General features: G+C 47.6%; 1 protein-coding gene across 1 annotated transcript in view; it reads left to right on the top strand.

Annotated features, from left to right (window-relative positions):
• Window positions 1-13522, top strand: part of RGS6 (regulator of G protein signaling 6) — a 302264-nt gene extending 288742 nt beyond the window's left edge. The window contains exons 16-17 of the mRNA XM_042781016.1: window positions 2468-2534; window positions 13356-13522. Coding sequence (XP_042636950.1) covers window positions 2468-2534; window positions 13356-13522 — 234 coding nt within the window. The remainder of the gene's footprint in view (window positions 1-2467; window positions 2535-13355) is intronic.
• Window positions 13523-13996: the final 474 nt, after the last annotated feature.

Raw genomic sequence — 13996 nt, 5'->3', positions numbered from 1 at the left:
TATCCTTCCCTTCAAGGCTCAGGGGTCCAAGATTATCTTCTGTGTGTGGGTTAATTGGTTTCCCTTTTCTTTGTTGAAGAGGGCCTGTGCAGTCTTTCTGCCTAGTCCGCCATCTTGCCGGAACTCGGGAAGGCCCTCAATGAGATGGATTGACACAGTGGCTACAACAATGGGCTCAGGTATAGCAAGTGTTGTGAGGCTGGTGCAGGATAGGGCAGTGTATTGTTCTGTTGTACATAGGGTTGCTATGAGTTGGAGCCAATTCAAAGGCACCTAACAACATCTGCACAGGGCAGATGTGAGGAATAGATGAGGACATCATGGCAATCACTGCCATTTCTTGAGAGCTCCTAGTATCATTCTATGGGCATCTGTGTCATGCTAGCCTAGGCCTGAGGTGGATGTTCATTCTACTCTAGCTTTGCCACTTACTAGCTGTGTGCTTGAGTAGCTCCCAAGCCTCTATCTCACCTGTAAAGGGAAATATGAGTGAAAGATTAAGTGGGAAATATCTATCTATCTATCTATCTATCTATCTATCTATCTATCTATCTATCTATCTATACACACACACAGTATTTAGCACAGTGTTTGCAATGCATGTCCTCAACAAGTAGTTGCCATGGACCCAATTCCAACTCACGGTGACTCCATAGGTTTCAGAGTAGAGCTGTGCTCTGTAGGGTTTTCAATGGCTGTGATCTTTGGAAAGTAGCTCTCCAGGCCTTTCCTGTGAGGTGCTTCTGGGTAGATTTGAACTGACAGCCTTTTGTTTAGCAGTCAAGTGCTTAACCAGTTGGACCACCAAGAGGGCACGCCAACAAGTATGTTGCTATTAGGTACCATTGAGTTGACTTGACTCATAGTGACAAGATATGGCAGAGTAGAACTGCCCCGTAGGATTTTCTACACAGTAATCTTTACCTGAGCAGATTACCAAGTCTTTCTCCCATGGAGCCGCTGGCTGGGTTCAAACTGCCAACCTTTCAGTTAGCAACTGAGCACTTAACTGTTGCGCCACCAGGGCTCATTTCAACAAGTATTGCCCTAACTATTCTTATTTTCACTATTAGGATATTTGCAGCCCTGTGCTTGGATCTCCACTTATTACCTTATTTAATGTGCAACAATATTCAGCAAAGTAGGTATCATGATTACTTTGCAGCTGAAGATAGGTAACTCACCACTGCCATCAAGCTGATTCCAACTCATAGTGACAATATAGGACAGAGTAGAACTGTCCCATAGGGTCTCCAAGGCTGTAAATCTTTACGGAAGCAAACTGCCACATCTTTCTCCCGTGCGACTGGTGGGTTCGAACAGCTCAACTTTTGGTTAGCAGCTGAATGCCTTAAGAGGATAGGTAAGTGGATATCATATCTGACAGTGTGCCTAAGACACATTTATTTATTACTGTGGCCAGCTCATGGTTACTCCTCAGTAAATGGTAGCTATTATTATTGCTTATTTTTAAAGTAGACTCAGAGAAATGGTTTCTCTGCTTTCCCTGAGCGTGGAGAGACTGTGAAGCCCAGCAGGCCAGCTTCTGCTCTGTGGTCTATTTCTTGGGCTTCCTCAGCACTTGCCAGGAAGCTGGGGGAGCTGTGAGCTTCCCAGCCCAGGTGGTGCTGGGAGGTGGGAAGAGCAACCAGGAAAACAGTATCTACGTCTTCAGGAACTGGCATTTTCTCTCCTACTGATATGCAAGACCCTGAGGTGCCTCCAGCTTCCAGACACAGATCCTGAATGGTTCTCCTCATGATAGGAGCATGAAATCCAATCATACAGTTGTAGCCTCTGCACAGCAGAAGCCTCATTTTCCCAGAAACACTTGCTTCTCAGCTGCCTATCCGCTGGAGCCACCCTGAGCAATACAACCTTACCAACCGCAGTTGCTTCTATTTTTTAACTGCTTATTACAAAGTGAGGTTGATGGAGGAGTCTGAAGCAAGTGGCAGGGGATGCTTTGAAAACCTTCAACGAACCAGCCCCCTGGGGTGCTCCTACCACTTGTACTATTGACAGAAGCAGGGAAGCCATTTCCACTGACAGGAATGGCTTTTTCCTGGGGAGAATCCCATTTTTACATATGTATTTTAAGGTAAAGGTTTTAAGTTTGCAGTATTTGTCAAAGATGGACATCTTAGGAGCCTGATGTAAAACTCCATAACCAATCGTGTGGTCACTTATGCATGAGACATTGTTTGTGTAAATGCCTGTGGTGTGAACATGCACATGGGCGTGTACATATGTGCACAGGTACATGTGCTGCCTGCCTCACTGATGTGTAGCGTATGGTCTGTGGGTGGCCATACGCTGCTGTCTTGCATGTGCCTGGTGCATGGACTGCATGCCTGCTGCATCTGTGTGCTTATGTGGGCAGGGGCTCCTCTAAAGCCACAGGTCTTCACAGTTTCAGCTGGATAAGTTATTCTTCACTTCCCTTCCTAAAAACACAATTCCCTAGTGCTGCTGGCGCAGAGTCAGAATGGCCGCTGCATTTCACCCCCGAGGTGGCTTCCTTCCAGCAGTGGGTGAGTGATCCGGCGTCCGCACAGTCTCTAACCTTCTTTGGGATCTTTCTGCACAGAAGGTGCTCCAAAATCCAGAAGCACTGATCCATTTGTCCATGGCCTCCCATCCATCCACCACTCCTGTCCTCAAACCCTAGTTCCATGAACTGTCAGCGGCACCCATGTCTTGGTGTGTCTCTCCATTGTTCCTGCCCTGTTTTTGCACCTATAGTTTTTCCTTCTTAAGAAACAAGCTGAGGGGTCCAGTAGCGATGCTGAAATGAGTCTGTTGTCCCAGAGGCAATGTACAAATGACGTCCTTAGCTATCAGTCCTGCACCTTGTTTCCCCTGGACCCCACTCTCTAGCAGAACAGGGTGGAAAAGCTCACTACCTTTAGAGATGCTTTTAAATCAGCATCCTTAGGCTTTATCTTCTGGTTACAGCTTCCAGAATGCTTCCCTTATGGACCAGAGCCAAGTCCTGCCGGAAACTTGGAAATGTCACCTTCCTATATAGTAGACCACTAGAGGAGGAGGAAGTTGGGGAACTGCCCCGCCTCTGCTCCACAGGGACCACAAGCATCACAGCAACATGTGAGAAGGGTCTATAGGGAAGCAAGAAGGTTCTCTCTCTGCTCATGACCTAAGATTTTATCCAGGGATCTCTGGAAAAGGCTGCCTGATGTGCATACTTACTTGAGTTAGGAATGCATGCCTGCTAAATGCCTACTGAACTGCATTCCTGGTGGAAGGGAGGAAGGAGAAATGAGCCAGCCCTCTTATGCCTGTGCATCCAAATAGACGTGGGCATGAGGGTCACTGTATTTACTGATGTATGATGCTTTGGTTGGGGGGGGCGGTGTCAGCAAGTTAACTGCCTGGGCTTTATAGGCTCTGCCTTGGCAGCTGGCCTAACCAAAGACCCTCTCCAGTGTTCACCTCTGTGTTGGAGGTGAACATGTTTGCAGGAGGTGATAAATGCTCTTAGGAGGGTGGAGTTAGCGTCCTGGTGGGTCCCTGGGAGAATCACATATTGCCAGAACAAGTGACTTCCTCCTGCTGCTTCATCCATGATATCATGTTACTAAACTTCAGCTGAAGCTGGGAGCTCTGGTAGCATAGTGGCTAAGACACTTGCCTGCTAACTAGACGGCTGGCGGTTCAAACCCACCAGCCACTCCTCGGAAGGAAGGTTGGGCAATCCTACTTCCGTAGTGATACTGCCTCAGAAACCCAAGGAGGCGACTCGACGGCACATAACAACAACAACAATAACAAACTTCAGCTGTACTTTCCCCAGTCATCATAGTTAAGTGTTACTTGAACTTCCTAGCTGGAAAAGAGTAGCATCAAGTTGTTGCCAATAGCAATACAGCCAAACTCTGTTTCCTTGAGTCTTTTGGCCTTTGCCTAATTTGGAGTGAACCAGAGCTTAGTTCCCAAAGTGCACTTGGGGAGGAGGAGGAAGAAAGAGGAAGAAGCAGGCATTTGCACAGGCATCAGAAAGGCACACTTCAGAGGGCCCGTGCAGGCAGAATGCACCCTTTCCACTCCACTCGGTGTCACGTTACTTAATGAGCAAGGAAAGCACGGACTTCCTTGTGCTTATTTACTAATCTGTAGTGAACAGTTTCACTTTTTTTTTTTTTTTTTGCCACATCAGAGATTCTCCTTCTAGGTGTGGCTGGCATCCCTTCCCACAGAATCAAAGGGACGTAGGCATCCCTTCCTCCAGGAGCCATTTACAATTTCTGACAGGGATGGAGCTCCCAGGAAGCAAAGCAAGTACAGGCTTGTTTGTGCTTATTTACTAATCTGTAGTGAAAAGTTTCACATGTGAACCCAATGTAAGACTGTTCACTACAGATTAGTAAATAAGCACAAGGAAGCCTGTGCTTACCTTGCTTATTGGGTAATCTGCCCCTGAGTCCACTCCTGAGTCCACCAAGAATTTCCTGCAAGCTGAGTGTAGAAAGAGCAACAGTGCTGTTTAGTCCGGATGAGAGGAAGGAGAGCCTGGTCATGAAAAGGGGCATCTCCCCGGCAGGCACAGGGGATAAAAGAGCAGCCGGGCAGATGGAAATGCACAACTTGGAAAGGGGCCGGGGAGTCGGTGCCTGGGCAGTCTGCCACCGACGGAGGGCACAGCTGCTGAGCCCGGTCACTCCCAGCTTCCTGGACTGCTTCCAGATTTGCCCTGGCACAGTGGTGGGACCATGGAGGAAGGGCTCCCACCACCCACCAGAACCGATAGTCAGAAGTTGGTCTCTGCAAAGAGCCCTTTAAGTGAGAAGCATGATGGAGGGCTCAGAGGCTTTAGGACCCCCACCCAAAGAGGGCTTTTCCCATTTGGTATAAAACTCACAAACTCACTGCCATCAAGTTGATTCTGACTCATAGCGACCCCCTTTAGATTTCTGATGTGGTGAATCATTACAGAAATAGATTGTCCGGTCTTCTTTCCATGGAGTGGCTAGTGGGTTTGAACCGCCAACCTTCTGGTTCGCAGTCAAATGCCTTAGGCACTACGCCACCAGAGCTCCTCTCCCATGTGGTATACACACCCTGAATTAGGCACTCGGCCTGGAATGATTTGAAATGAGCTTAGCTCTAATTGGAGTAAGACAGCACCTGGGAAAAGTAAACATCACACCTGTTTCTCTCCTCCCTGAGATGGTTGCTGTGTGAGATCCCAGAGGCACTAACATCAATAACACAAGTGGCAGCTTCACCTGCCTTGTCCAACAGCCACCCTTTTAAATTCACATGCATCAAGCAGTGAGGACCTCTACCCAGCTCAGCTCAGTCGCCAAAGGCTCATTTGCTAAGCTTGCCAGCCACAAGGTGGCACTTCCTCTCTCTCAAAGTCCTAAAATGTGATGAGAAGCACCTCAGAGAAACTGCCTGAGATGGTGTCAAGGTGCCCAAAAGCTGAAGCTTCTTTCTCGGTGAGGATGAGAAAATCACCCTGCACTGCTCAGGGAGGCTGCATGGAGGAGTCCTTACTCTCTGAGTGTCTCTATCTGTCTCCTCTGGGAGTATGGCCACATTCAAAATAGAAGGTATGGGGCTTGTGAAGGCCAATGAACTTGGCTCATCATTGACCAGCTGTATGCGCTTGGGCAAGGTGCTTCAACTCTATTTGAGCCTATTCTCTCCTCTATTAAGTGGGAGTTATTTAATACTTTACTGATAAGGATGTTGTGGGTCTTAGTGAAAGTGTCTCAGATGCCTAGCATCATGCTCAATGCACACAGTGCTGCTCAGTGTTCAGAGAATGGGTGGGCTGTTGGTAACGATTCTCAGCCACTAAACTATGTCCTTGGTAATGGGACCCATCCTCAGCCTGCCACCATCAAAGCACTTAAGAAGGGAGGGTACATGAGATATCAATACCTCACTGGGCAGGAGTAAGAAATTCAAAGAAAAAGGCCCTGGGAGATCAAGTTGACCCTTTTATAAAGAATCAAGGCAGGAAGGCTGGCAACTCATCTTTTTATAATTTTTAAAAAAGCCCTGGTTGTTGCTAATACAGGCTAGATAGAGTAAGGTGCCTAAGTGATGGTCCCAGTGACAACTTGTGGGAATTGCTTTCCAAAGATGTGACTTCTAGTTATATTCTATATATACCTTCCATTTAAACAGCAAAACCTGGTTGTTTTATACCACTAAACCTCAGATGGCTGGTAGATCCAAAAGAATCCATTATTTTGATCATATTCCTTTTTTAAAAAAAAAAAAAAGGCCTCTGTTTAAATGTAAATGAGCATATATTAATTCTTCAGCTAGTAAACTTTTATTAATTTAATTTTCACCTATCCCTTGATTTTCTTAGTTGGGTAATGTTTTATGTTTGTGGTATGTTTTCTTATTTAAAAAAAAAAAAAATCAAATAAAGAGACTATTTTAAAATCAAATAAAATGTCCTTCAGCTCCTGAGAGAGATCAGAAGGCTTGACAAGGACTCAGGAGTAATACAGACCCCAGAAAGGGCTATTGCCACAGGGCCCCTGGCCTCCTCTCTGAACTACTGAAGAGTGAGAAAGCTAGAAATGGCTTCTCTGCCTCCCTCTGCTGCTCCTGGCCTACCTCTGCTGTGGATTGAACCATTTGCCGAAGAGTTGACTCAAACTTATGGCCACCTCATGTGTGTCGGAGTAGAATTATGCTCCACAGTGGTATCAGTGGCTGAATTTTCATAAGTAGATCTCCAGGCCTTTCTTCCTGAGTGCCTCTGGGTGGATTCCAACCTACCTCCAACCTTACAGTTAGCAGCTGAGCACGTTAACTAATTTGTACCATCCAGGGACTTCCTGCTGTGGATTAGCCCATAACCTGGTTTCCCCATTTCATCTGCCTCCCATTGCTGCACCAAGCTGAATAGAGGGTGATGAGAAATGGAGAGCTGAAGAGTTTTGAAACTATTTTCTATTAGTTGTTGTTGTTGTGTGCCGTCGAGTCGGACCCGACTCATAGCGACCCCTCCTTGGGTTTCCGAGGCAGTATCACTATGGAAGTAGATTGCCTCATCTTCCTCCCAAGGAGTGGCTGGTGGGTTTGAACCACCAGCCTTCTGGTTAGCAGTCAAGTGCCTTAGGCACTCTGCTACTACCTTCCCCTGTCAAAGCTTCTCAGACCTCTAAAGGATCCCAAGCAAATGGCACTCTCTCCCCAATTTTAAAGATCATCGAGGAAGGAGATACTCCAGTGGAGAAGACACACAGGAGCACCAACCTCCAGGGAAGTCATCTCCATGAGTTTAGGTCCTTGACTTTTCTCCTTCCTGCTGTAACCACCCTAGGACCTTTATCTTTCCAACTGGTTCATAGGCTCCGGACTGCTCTCCTGTAAATCCCCCATGCACACCTGACCTATGAGTCCACATATACACATCCTTTATGAACTTGTGTGTCCCCTAGTCATAGGTGACCTTCAGTCTCTGTGAGAGGACAGCTTATCTCTTGGGCCTCCCACTTCTTAACTGCTAAAGTCACTTGGTGAGTCCTGTTCAGCAAAACACCATTTTTCACAAGCCAGGATGACAAATGCCTGCGTGTCACAACAAGGAGATCAGTTTGGATCAATGGAAACTAGAAATAGTGTTCCAAATTAATTCTGTTGAAAGTTCCACTTCTCCTAGCAGAGGAACCTGGGTTTCTCTTAGGCTGGGGGAGAGTGGGCAGGCAGCTTTGAATTTATCTAAAAGGCAAAGATGGACTCAGCAACTGAGAAAGTTAAGAAGCAGCAGGAGATTCCAAGAAGTTGCTCAAACAGAGCAACTTTATTTTTTTCTTTGGAGACAGAACGACATACGATAAAATGCATAGATCCTAAATGGACAGCTCAATGAATTTGACAAATGTATACACCTGTGTAACCCATGCCACATCACCCTAGGAAGTTCTTCATGCCCTTGTCCAGTCAATCCCCACCACCACCACCACCTAAGGCAAAACCAGTTGCTATCAAGTCAACTCTGACTCATGGAGTTCATCTCATGTGTGTCAGGGTGGAACTGTGCTCCATAGTGTTTTCAGTGGCTGATTTTTCAGAGGTATATCAGCTGACCTTCCTTCTGAGGAGCATCTGAGTGGACTCGAATGGCCAACCCTTCAGTTAACAGCCAAGCACTTAACTGTTTGTGCCACCCAAGGACTCCCCCACCCCCAGACACAAAAACTAAAGCAAACCCACTACCATTGAACTGATTCATACTCATCCCATTGAAACCCATTGCCATCAAGATGATTCTGACTCATAGTGACCCTATAGGACAGAGTAGAACTGCCCTTTACGATTTCCAAGGCTGTAAATCTTTACGGAATCAGAGTGCCTCATCTTTCTCCTGCAGAGCAGCTGGTGGGTTTGAACCTTTTGGTTAGCAGTTAAATGCCTTAGCCACCACACCACCAGAGAGAGCTCCAGAGGCAACCACTATTGATTACTATCCCCATAGTAGCTTGAATCTTGATTTGGTGGCCTCAAGATCTGTAGCCTTGGTTTTAGGTCAGCTGAGGAAGTCAGCAAGAGAATCCCATCCACAGCTCAGATGTCTTTACTCCCTTAGTGTTGAAAGGGCCCCCTCTGAGCCCTAGTACTTGGCTCTTGGCTCTGCTGTCCCCAGTATGCCAACTGACTCCCAGGGCTATTCTCTGAGCCACAGCCCTGAACCCTGTCAAAGGTTTTTACATCTGTCTCTCAGGTAAGTAAGTAGCGGAAGCTCCTGGTAACCTGGATCGTGCATGCTTTGTTGATTAATATCTGGAAGTGCAATGCCCAGAGCCACAGCATGTCAAGCAGCATGTTGATTTTCCTTAAAACACTGCACAAAAGGGAGCTATTCCTTTTGTGTGTTTCCTTTTAGAAACAAAGGATGCCATGGCCACCTTCTTCCAGGCTTCTAACCATCAAGATGGCCACACAGCTGAAAGGATTAGTCAGGGCGGACAGTGGGAATTGATTGTGTGGGTATTTGTGAACCCAGCACCTAGCCTGTCGTCCATGAAATTGAAGGCTTCCAAATGCTATTGGATTACACTTTGCCAAACGTCTGGAAGGTGAAAAGCACTTTGTCTGTATGCAAAGCTTCCGTGTCTCTGGAATGCTCCTTACATAGCTCAGTTCTTAATCACTGTATATTTCTTCACTTGGACAAAGGCTGCCTGCTAATAGCATTTTCAACCTCCCTCAGCTGCTTCCCTCAGCTATGCCAAGGCCTCAGGCTGAGCTGGCCACGGTTTCCTGGCACCATGATACGTTCCCAACTGACCAGCCCTAAGGAACATCACAGCTTCCCACCCTGAAAAAAAAAAAAAAAAAACCTGCTTCCTCTGTAACTAGGCAAGCACCAGGCAGAGGTGGAAGATCACTCCTATTCCAAAGTGGCTCCTTTAGAATCATCCAAAATGGGATGGAGGTGAAGAGGAGAAAGTGGGCGCAGGGCAGCAGCTCTCCTCTTTCTGGGCAGAGCAGGTACCTCGGGGGTTCCCTGTAGCATCTACTTTGGGGTGGCTCAGCTCCAAACACAGGTACCTTCAGCTGTCAGATTTCACTTTGATCCCTGAAAACCACGGGAGCTCAGCAATTCCAAAGGAAGGCAGCTGCTGAGCAAGTGTGATTGTTGAATTTCTTCCGCAAAGCCCTGGGCCAGGCATCTCGCCATGCCTGCGTCCTGCTTGATTAACCACCTTCCAGCCTGAGCCTGCCCTCGCTCACTGGGAGGTCACTGGGTAGCAGACAGATTGCAGCTGGCTGAGCTGTTTCCCCAAGCAGACCCGAACCCTCATGACCTCCATCCTGAGCAGCAGTACTGGCATTTGGTAAATGCGTGAGCTCAGGAGTGGGGAGAAGCAGACAAAAATGCCAAGGAACACCACCTGGCTTGCTGAGAGGCCAGGAACCAGCAAGGGGTGGTTGCCAGGTTGGTCTGCTGCACCGTCCTCCTCCGAAGCCCCGGGAAATAGAAGCGGTAGGGGGAAGGGGAGAGGCAGGCATTGACAGTTCACAGTTGGCCACAGGTCTTTGAGTCAGAGCTGTGAGGCTGAGCTCCAGGACAGAGGCAGGAAGGGATTAATTAGCTCCTCCAAGCCCCGCCCCGCCCAGTCTGTAGAACTGGGAGGGGATGGAGGGGGTGGGTAGCTCAGCACCAAATTCACCTAAAACAAATAGACGCACAATCCTCCAGAAATGGAACCTCCAACCTCCCTCGACCCACAGCCCCCTCCTCCAGCCCAAATGACCTCACTAATGAGCAGAAAGCTATAATGAGAGCTTGGACAGCCTGGTAAACCTTACACTGTGTTTGTCTCTGGGCTTTTAACGTACACATCAGTGATAGACTTCTTCAGAAGCTTTAGTGATTTTTTTGTTCACATCTGCCAGCTAAACCAAATGCCATGTATAGCTACCCCAGAACATATATATTTGGGTACACGATGTGTAATTTGTAGCCCTGGTGGAGGAGGGATGAGAGGTGGGGGGAGGAGCTGGTATTTGGTGTGTGGTTACCACAGCAATGAACAGCACCCCAGAGAGAAGCAAAATTCCTTCAGGACCTGGTAAGAGGGGGTGAAGGAGGTTTGTAAGATCTCTTGGTCCAAGAGTCTCCTAGATACATGAGCCCCCTATATCCCTAGAGTGGACCCCCTCACCACAACCACCACCACCACACACACACACAGCAACACCCTTGGGTCTGCACCAAGAGGCACATTCCCAGGTGAACCAACTGGATGACAGATGTCTGGCACGCAGAGGTTTATCTATGGAAAATAGCACCAATGGCAACTAGTTTTCAATTGCTGAATGATGCCTTGCAGCTGGCGAGGAAACCTGCAATGGTGAGGAGAGGCTGCTCACTGGGTCCCCCTCCAGTGGCACCCAGGGCACGTGCCATGCCTGCCATACCCTAGACATGCCTCTGCTCCAACTCCATGTAACAAAGGGCATCCAAGGAGAGTAATGGATGTGTGCCACAGAATCCAGGGCTGGAGGGGGCTTCTCAAAGGTCAGCCTCTGTCTTCTAAGAGCCATTATTGTACCTAACCTACTCTAGACAGAGGAGCAGCCTCCTGTTTTTAGTGATTTTCAAAGACTGACACTGTAACCCTCTAGGATTAAAAACGAACAAATCTGATTAAAAAATCCCTACCCTAGTATAAATGCCTGCTACTGCAGGCTAAGTTTAGTGTATTTGAAGATTCAGATAAGGTTGCTGATGGGGAGATTTTGTGTGCATGTGTGCTTTTTCTTAAGATGAAAAAAAAAAAAGAAAAACCTAAACCCATTGTGTCGAGTTGATTCCAAATCATAACAACCCTATAGCACAGACTAGAACTGCCTCATAGGGTTTCCAAGGCTGTAATCTTTATGGAAGCAGACTGCCACATCTGGGAGTAAAAGGATGATGGGAAAAAAAAGAGCAAGGGGAGGTTAGCGCAGGCTTGCAGACTCCCATTCCACACAGGCTTCCATTCATGCCATCAGAATTCTCCAAGTCAAGCTTGCCCTGTGCCTCCATGGAGACTAAGCTAGATGACACATTGTTCTGCATGCAGTAAACTCACATCCCGTGTTGCTCATGTATTAGAGATACTCATTATCCATCAATTCATCAATCAGCAGGTCTATTGAATATCCTACCAGGCTTCACAAACCTGATCAATTTATTTTAATTACATCCAGCTTACACGCAGCCAAGTCCAGTAAACAAGATGGGCGCTCGCTCCTCACTTGGAAATGGACTTGAGGAATTGCTGGCCCTTGCAGTCTCACACCGCCCAACACCACAACCTGTGCTGACTAGCGATCGTGGGCTGCCCTTTGCAGAGGGTGATGGTGTCACTGACCCGCTGTCAATAATAAGATGGGTTTTGAGTGTTTTCCCAGACTTAGTGATCAATCTGCTTGGGTCCAGCCATGCTCTAGACCCCTGTCCAATGATATGGATTTCTCTAGTGGGTGAGCAGGGGAACAGGTGCAGGAAATGTTAAAGAGTAAATGAACCTCACTTGTCCTCCTCATTCCTCCACATGGGGAGCCCCAAACCCCCTCCCCAGCTTAGGGCCTCCTAACTCACCTCTTCCTGAGCATGCAAACAGACTCTCTGAGGGCCTCTGTGTCTCATGCACGGGGCCTCAGTGCCCAATTTATTTTCAGTTTTTAAGAATAACTTATGCATAGATTGTAAATGAAGAGCTTTTAGACTTCCTGATATGGAGTCAGGTCATCAAACTTGGTCTCAGAGTACTGTAGATAGGGAGCCAGGAATAAAGGAGATGGATCCAACACACTGCCCTGGGCTCTTCAGTGGTACCTGTTCACCAGCCCGGACACCAAGCCTTGGAGAATGCCCATGCCACTTTCACAGTCTCAGAACCTGCCATCAAGCAGACCCAAAGCCTATGTGGCTCTCCCAAAGCAAATTTTCTATTTCATTTCAACAGAATTCATAGGTCTTTGCATTTTTAAGGTTAATTCATTCATTCATTTCTAGTCTTTCAAATCCTTAGCCATCTCGTTGGGTCAACCCAGCCACCCCACTTGACTAAAATCAAGTTCAGGGGCAGGCCACAGACATTAAGATACACTCCACTGAAGATTTAAATGCCTGGTCTCTGGATATATAAAATCCTCACTTTCCAAAAAGAATGCTAGCAACACACTCTTCGTTCTCTTCACCTGCCCTCAAGTCTTGGTCTCTTCCAACTGTCCACATGTAAGTCTCCTGTACCTAGGTATAGGAGCTCTGGTGGGGTGGTGGTTAAAGCATTTGGCAGTTAATCAAAAGATCGATGTTTTGAACCCACCACCATTATGAGGGAGAAAGATGAGGCAGTCTGCTTCCATAAAGATTTACAGCCTTGGAAACCATATCGGGCAATTTTACTCTGTCCTAAAGGGTTGCTTTGACTTAGAATCGACTTGATGGCAGTGGATTTGGTTTGGTTTGGTAACTAGATATAAGGAGCCCTGGTGGTGCAGTACTCAAGTGCGTGGATGCTAATCAAAAAGTCGAGAGTTCAAATCCAGAAGCCACTCCACAGGAGAAAGATGTGACAGTCTGCTACCTTAAAGATCATAGCCTCGGAAACCCTATGGGCCAGTTCTCCTCTGTCCTATAGGGTTATTATGAGTTGGAATTGACTCAACAATGGGTTTGGTTCTTGTTTGGTACCTAGATATCAAAGGTCAAGGTGGCCAGTGGGGTCAGTCAGCTAAGTCATTTGGCCTGGGTGGCATTTGCAACAATTAATTCACCTGTCTGGCTCTCTGTCTCTGTCCCTATCTGTGTGTGTGTGTGTGTGTGTGCCTGTGCCTTTCTGTCACCTGTCTTCCTGCAGGGAAAGTCGCTGGCGGGCAAGCGCCTCACGGGCCTGATGCAGTCCTCCTGACAGTCCCACCTACAGGGCCTGGGCCTGCAGACAACTCGGGCAGGCGGCGGCGCTCCACATCCACAGAGAGAGTGTCCTTACGGGGAGAGCTACTCACTGTGAAAGAGAAGGAGTGAGGGAGATGGAGGGCAAAGGTGGGGAGATTTGGTGGGTAAACAGGGACGCCAGAAAGACAACATCCATGGAGCCTGGGGTCGGCCCATCAAGGCTCTGTTTACAACACTCTCGTCCTTGTACAGTTGTGCTTTGACACTCCGTCCTCCATGAGGTCTTTGTTTCTAACTCATTCAGGGGAGAGCACTTTGTGGGGTCCCTGTTGTGACAACTACTTGCTAGCATATTCTTATCATCATCACTCCTTCCACTGTCTGGGGGGTCACACCTTCTGCCAAATACAAGAGGGAAGAAGAACTGGCCCTGAGCACATCCAGTATTATGCATCACGACCCTACCCTCTCTCTGGGGCACCCACAGCACTCACTGTGGTCCCAACTGCTTCTGCTTCCCCAAAACCTCTCTAGCCACCTGGTATAACAGGCTGGTACCAGGCTCCACTTCCATGCACAATGTCCAAATCACATCTTCGGCAC

The sequence above is a fragment of the Orycteropus afer genome, unplaced genomic scaffold, assembly GCF_000298275.1.
Source record: "Orycteropus afer afer isolate SDZICR_OR568_19922 unplaced genomic scaffold, OryAfe1.0 scaffold00079, whole genome shotgun sequence".
Lineage (NCBI taxonomy): Eukaryota > Metazoa > Chordata > Mammalia > Tubulidentata > Orycteropodidae > Orycteropus > Orycteropus afer.
The sequence above is the reverse complement of the archived record's forward strand: the minus strand, read 5'-3'. Positions and strand labels throughout refer to the sequence as shown.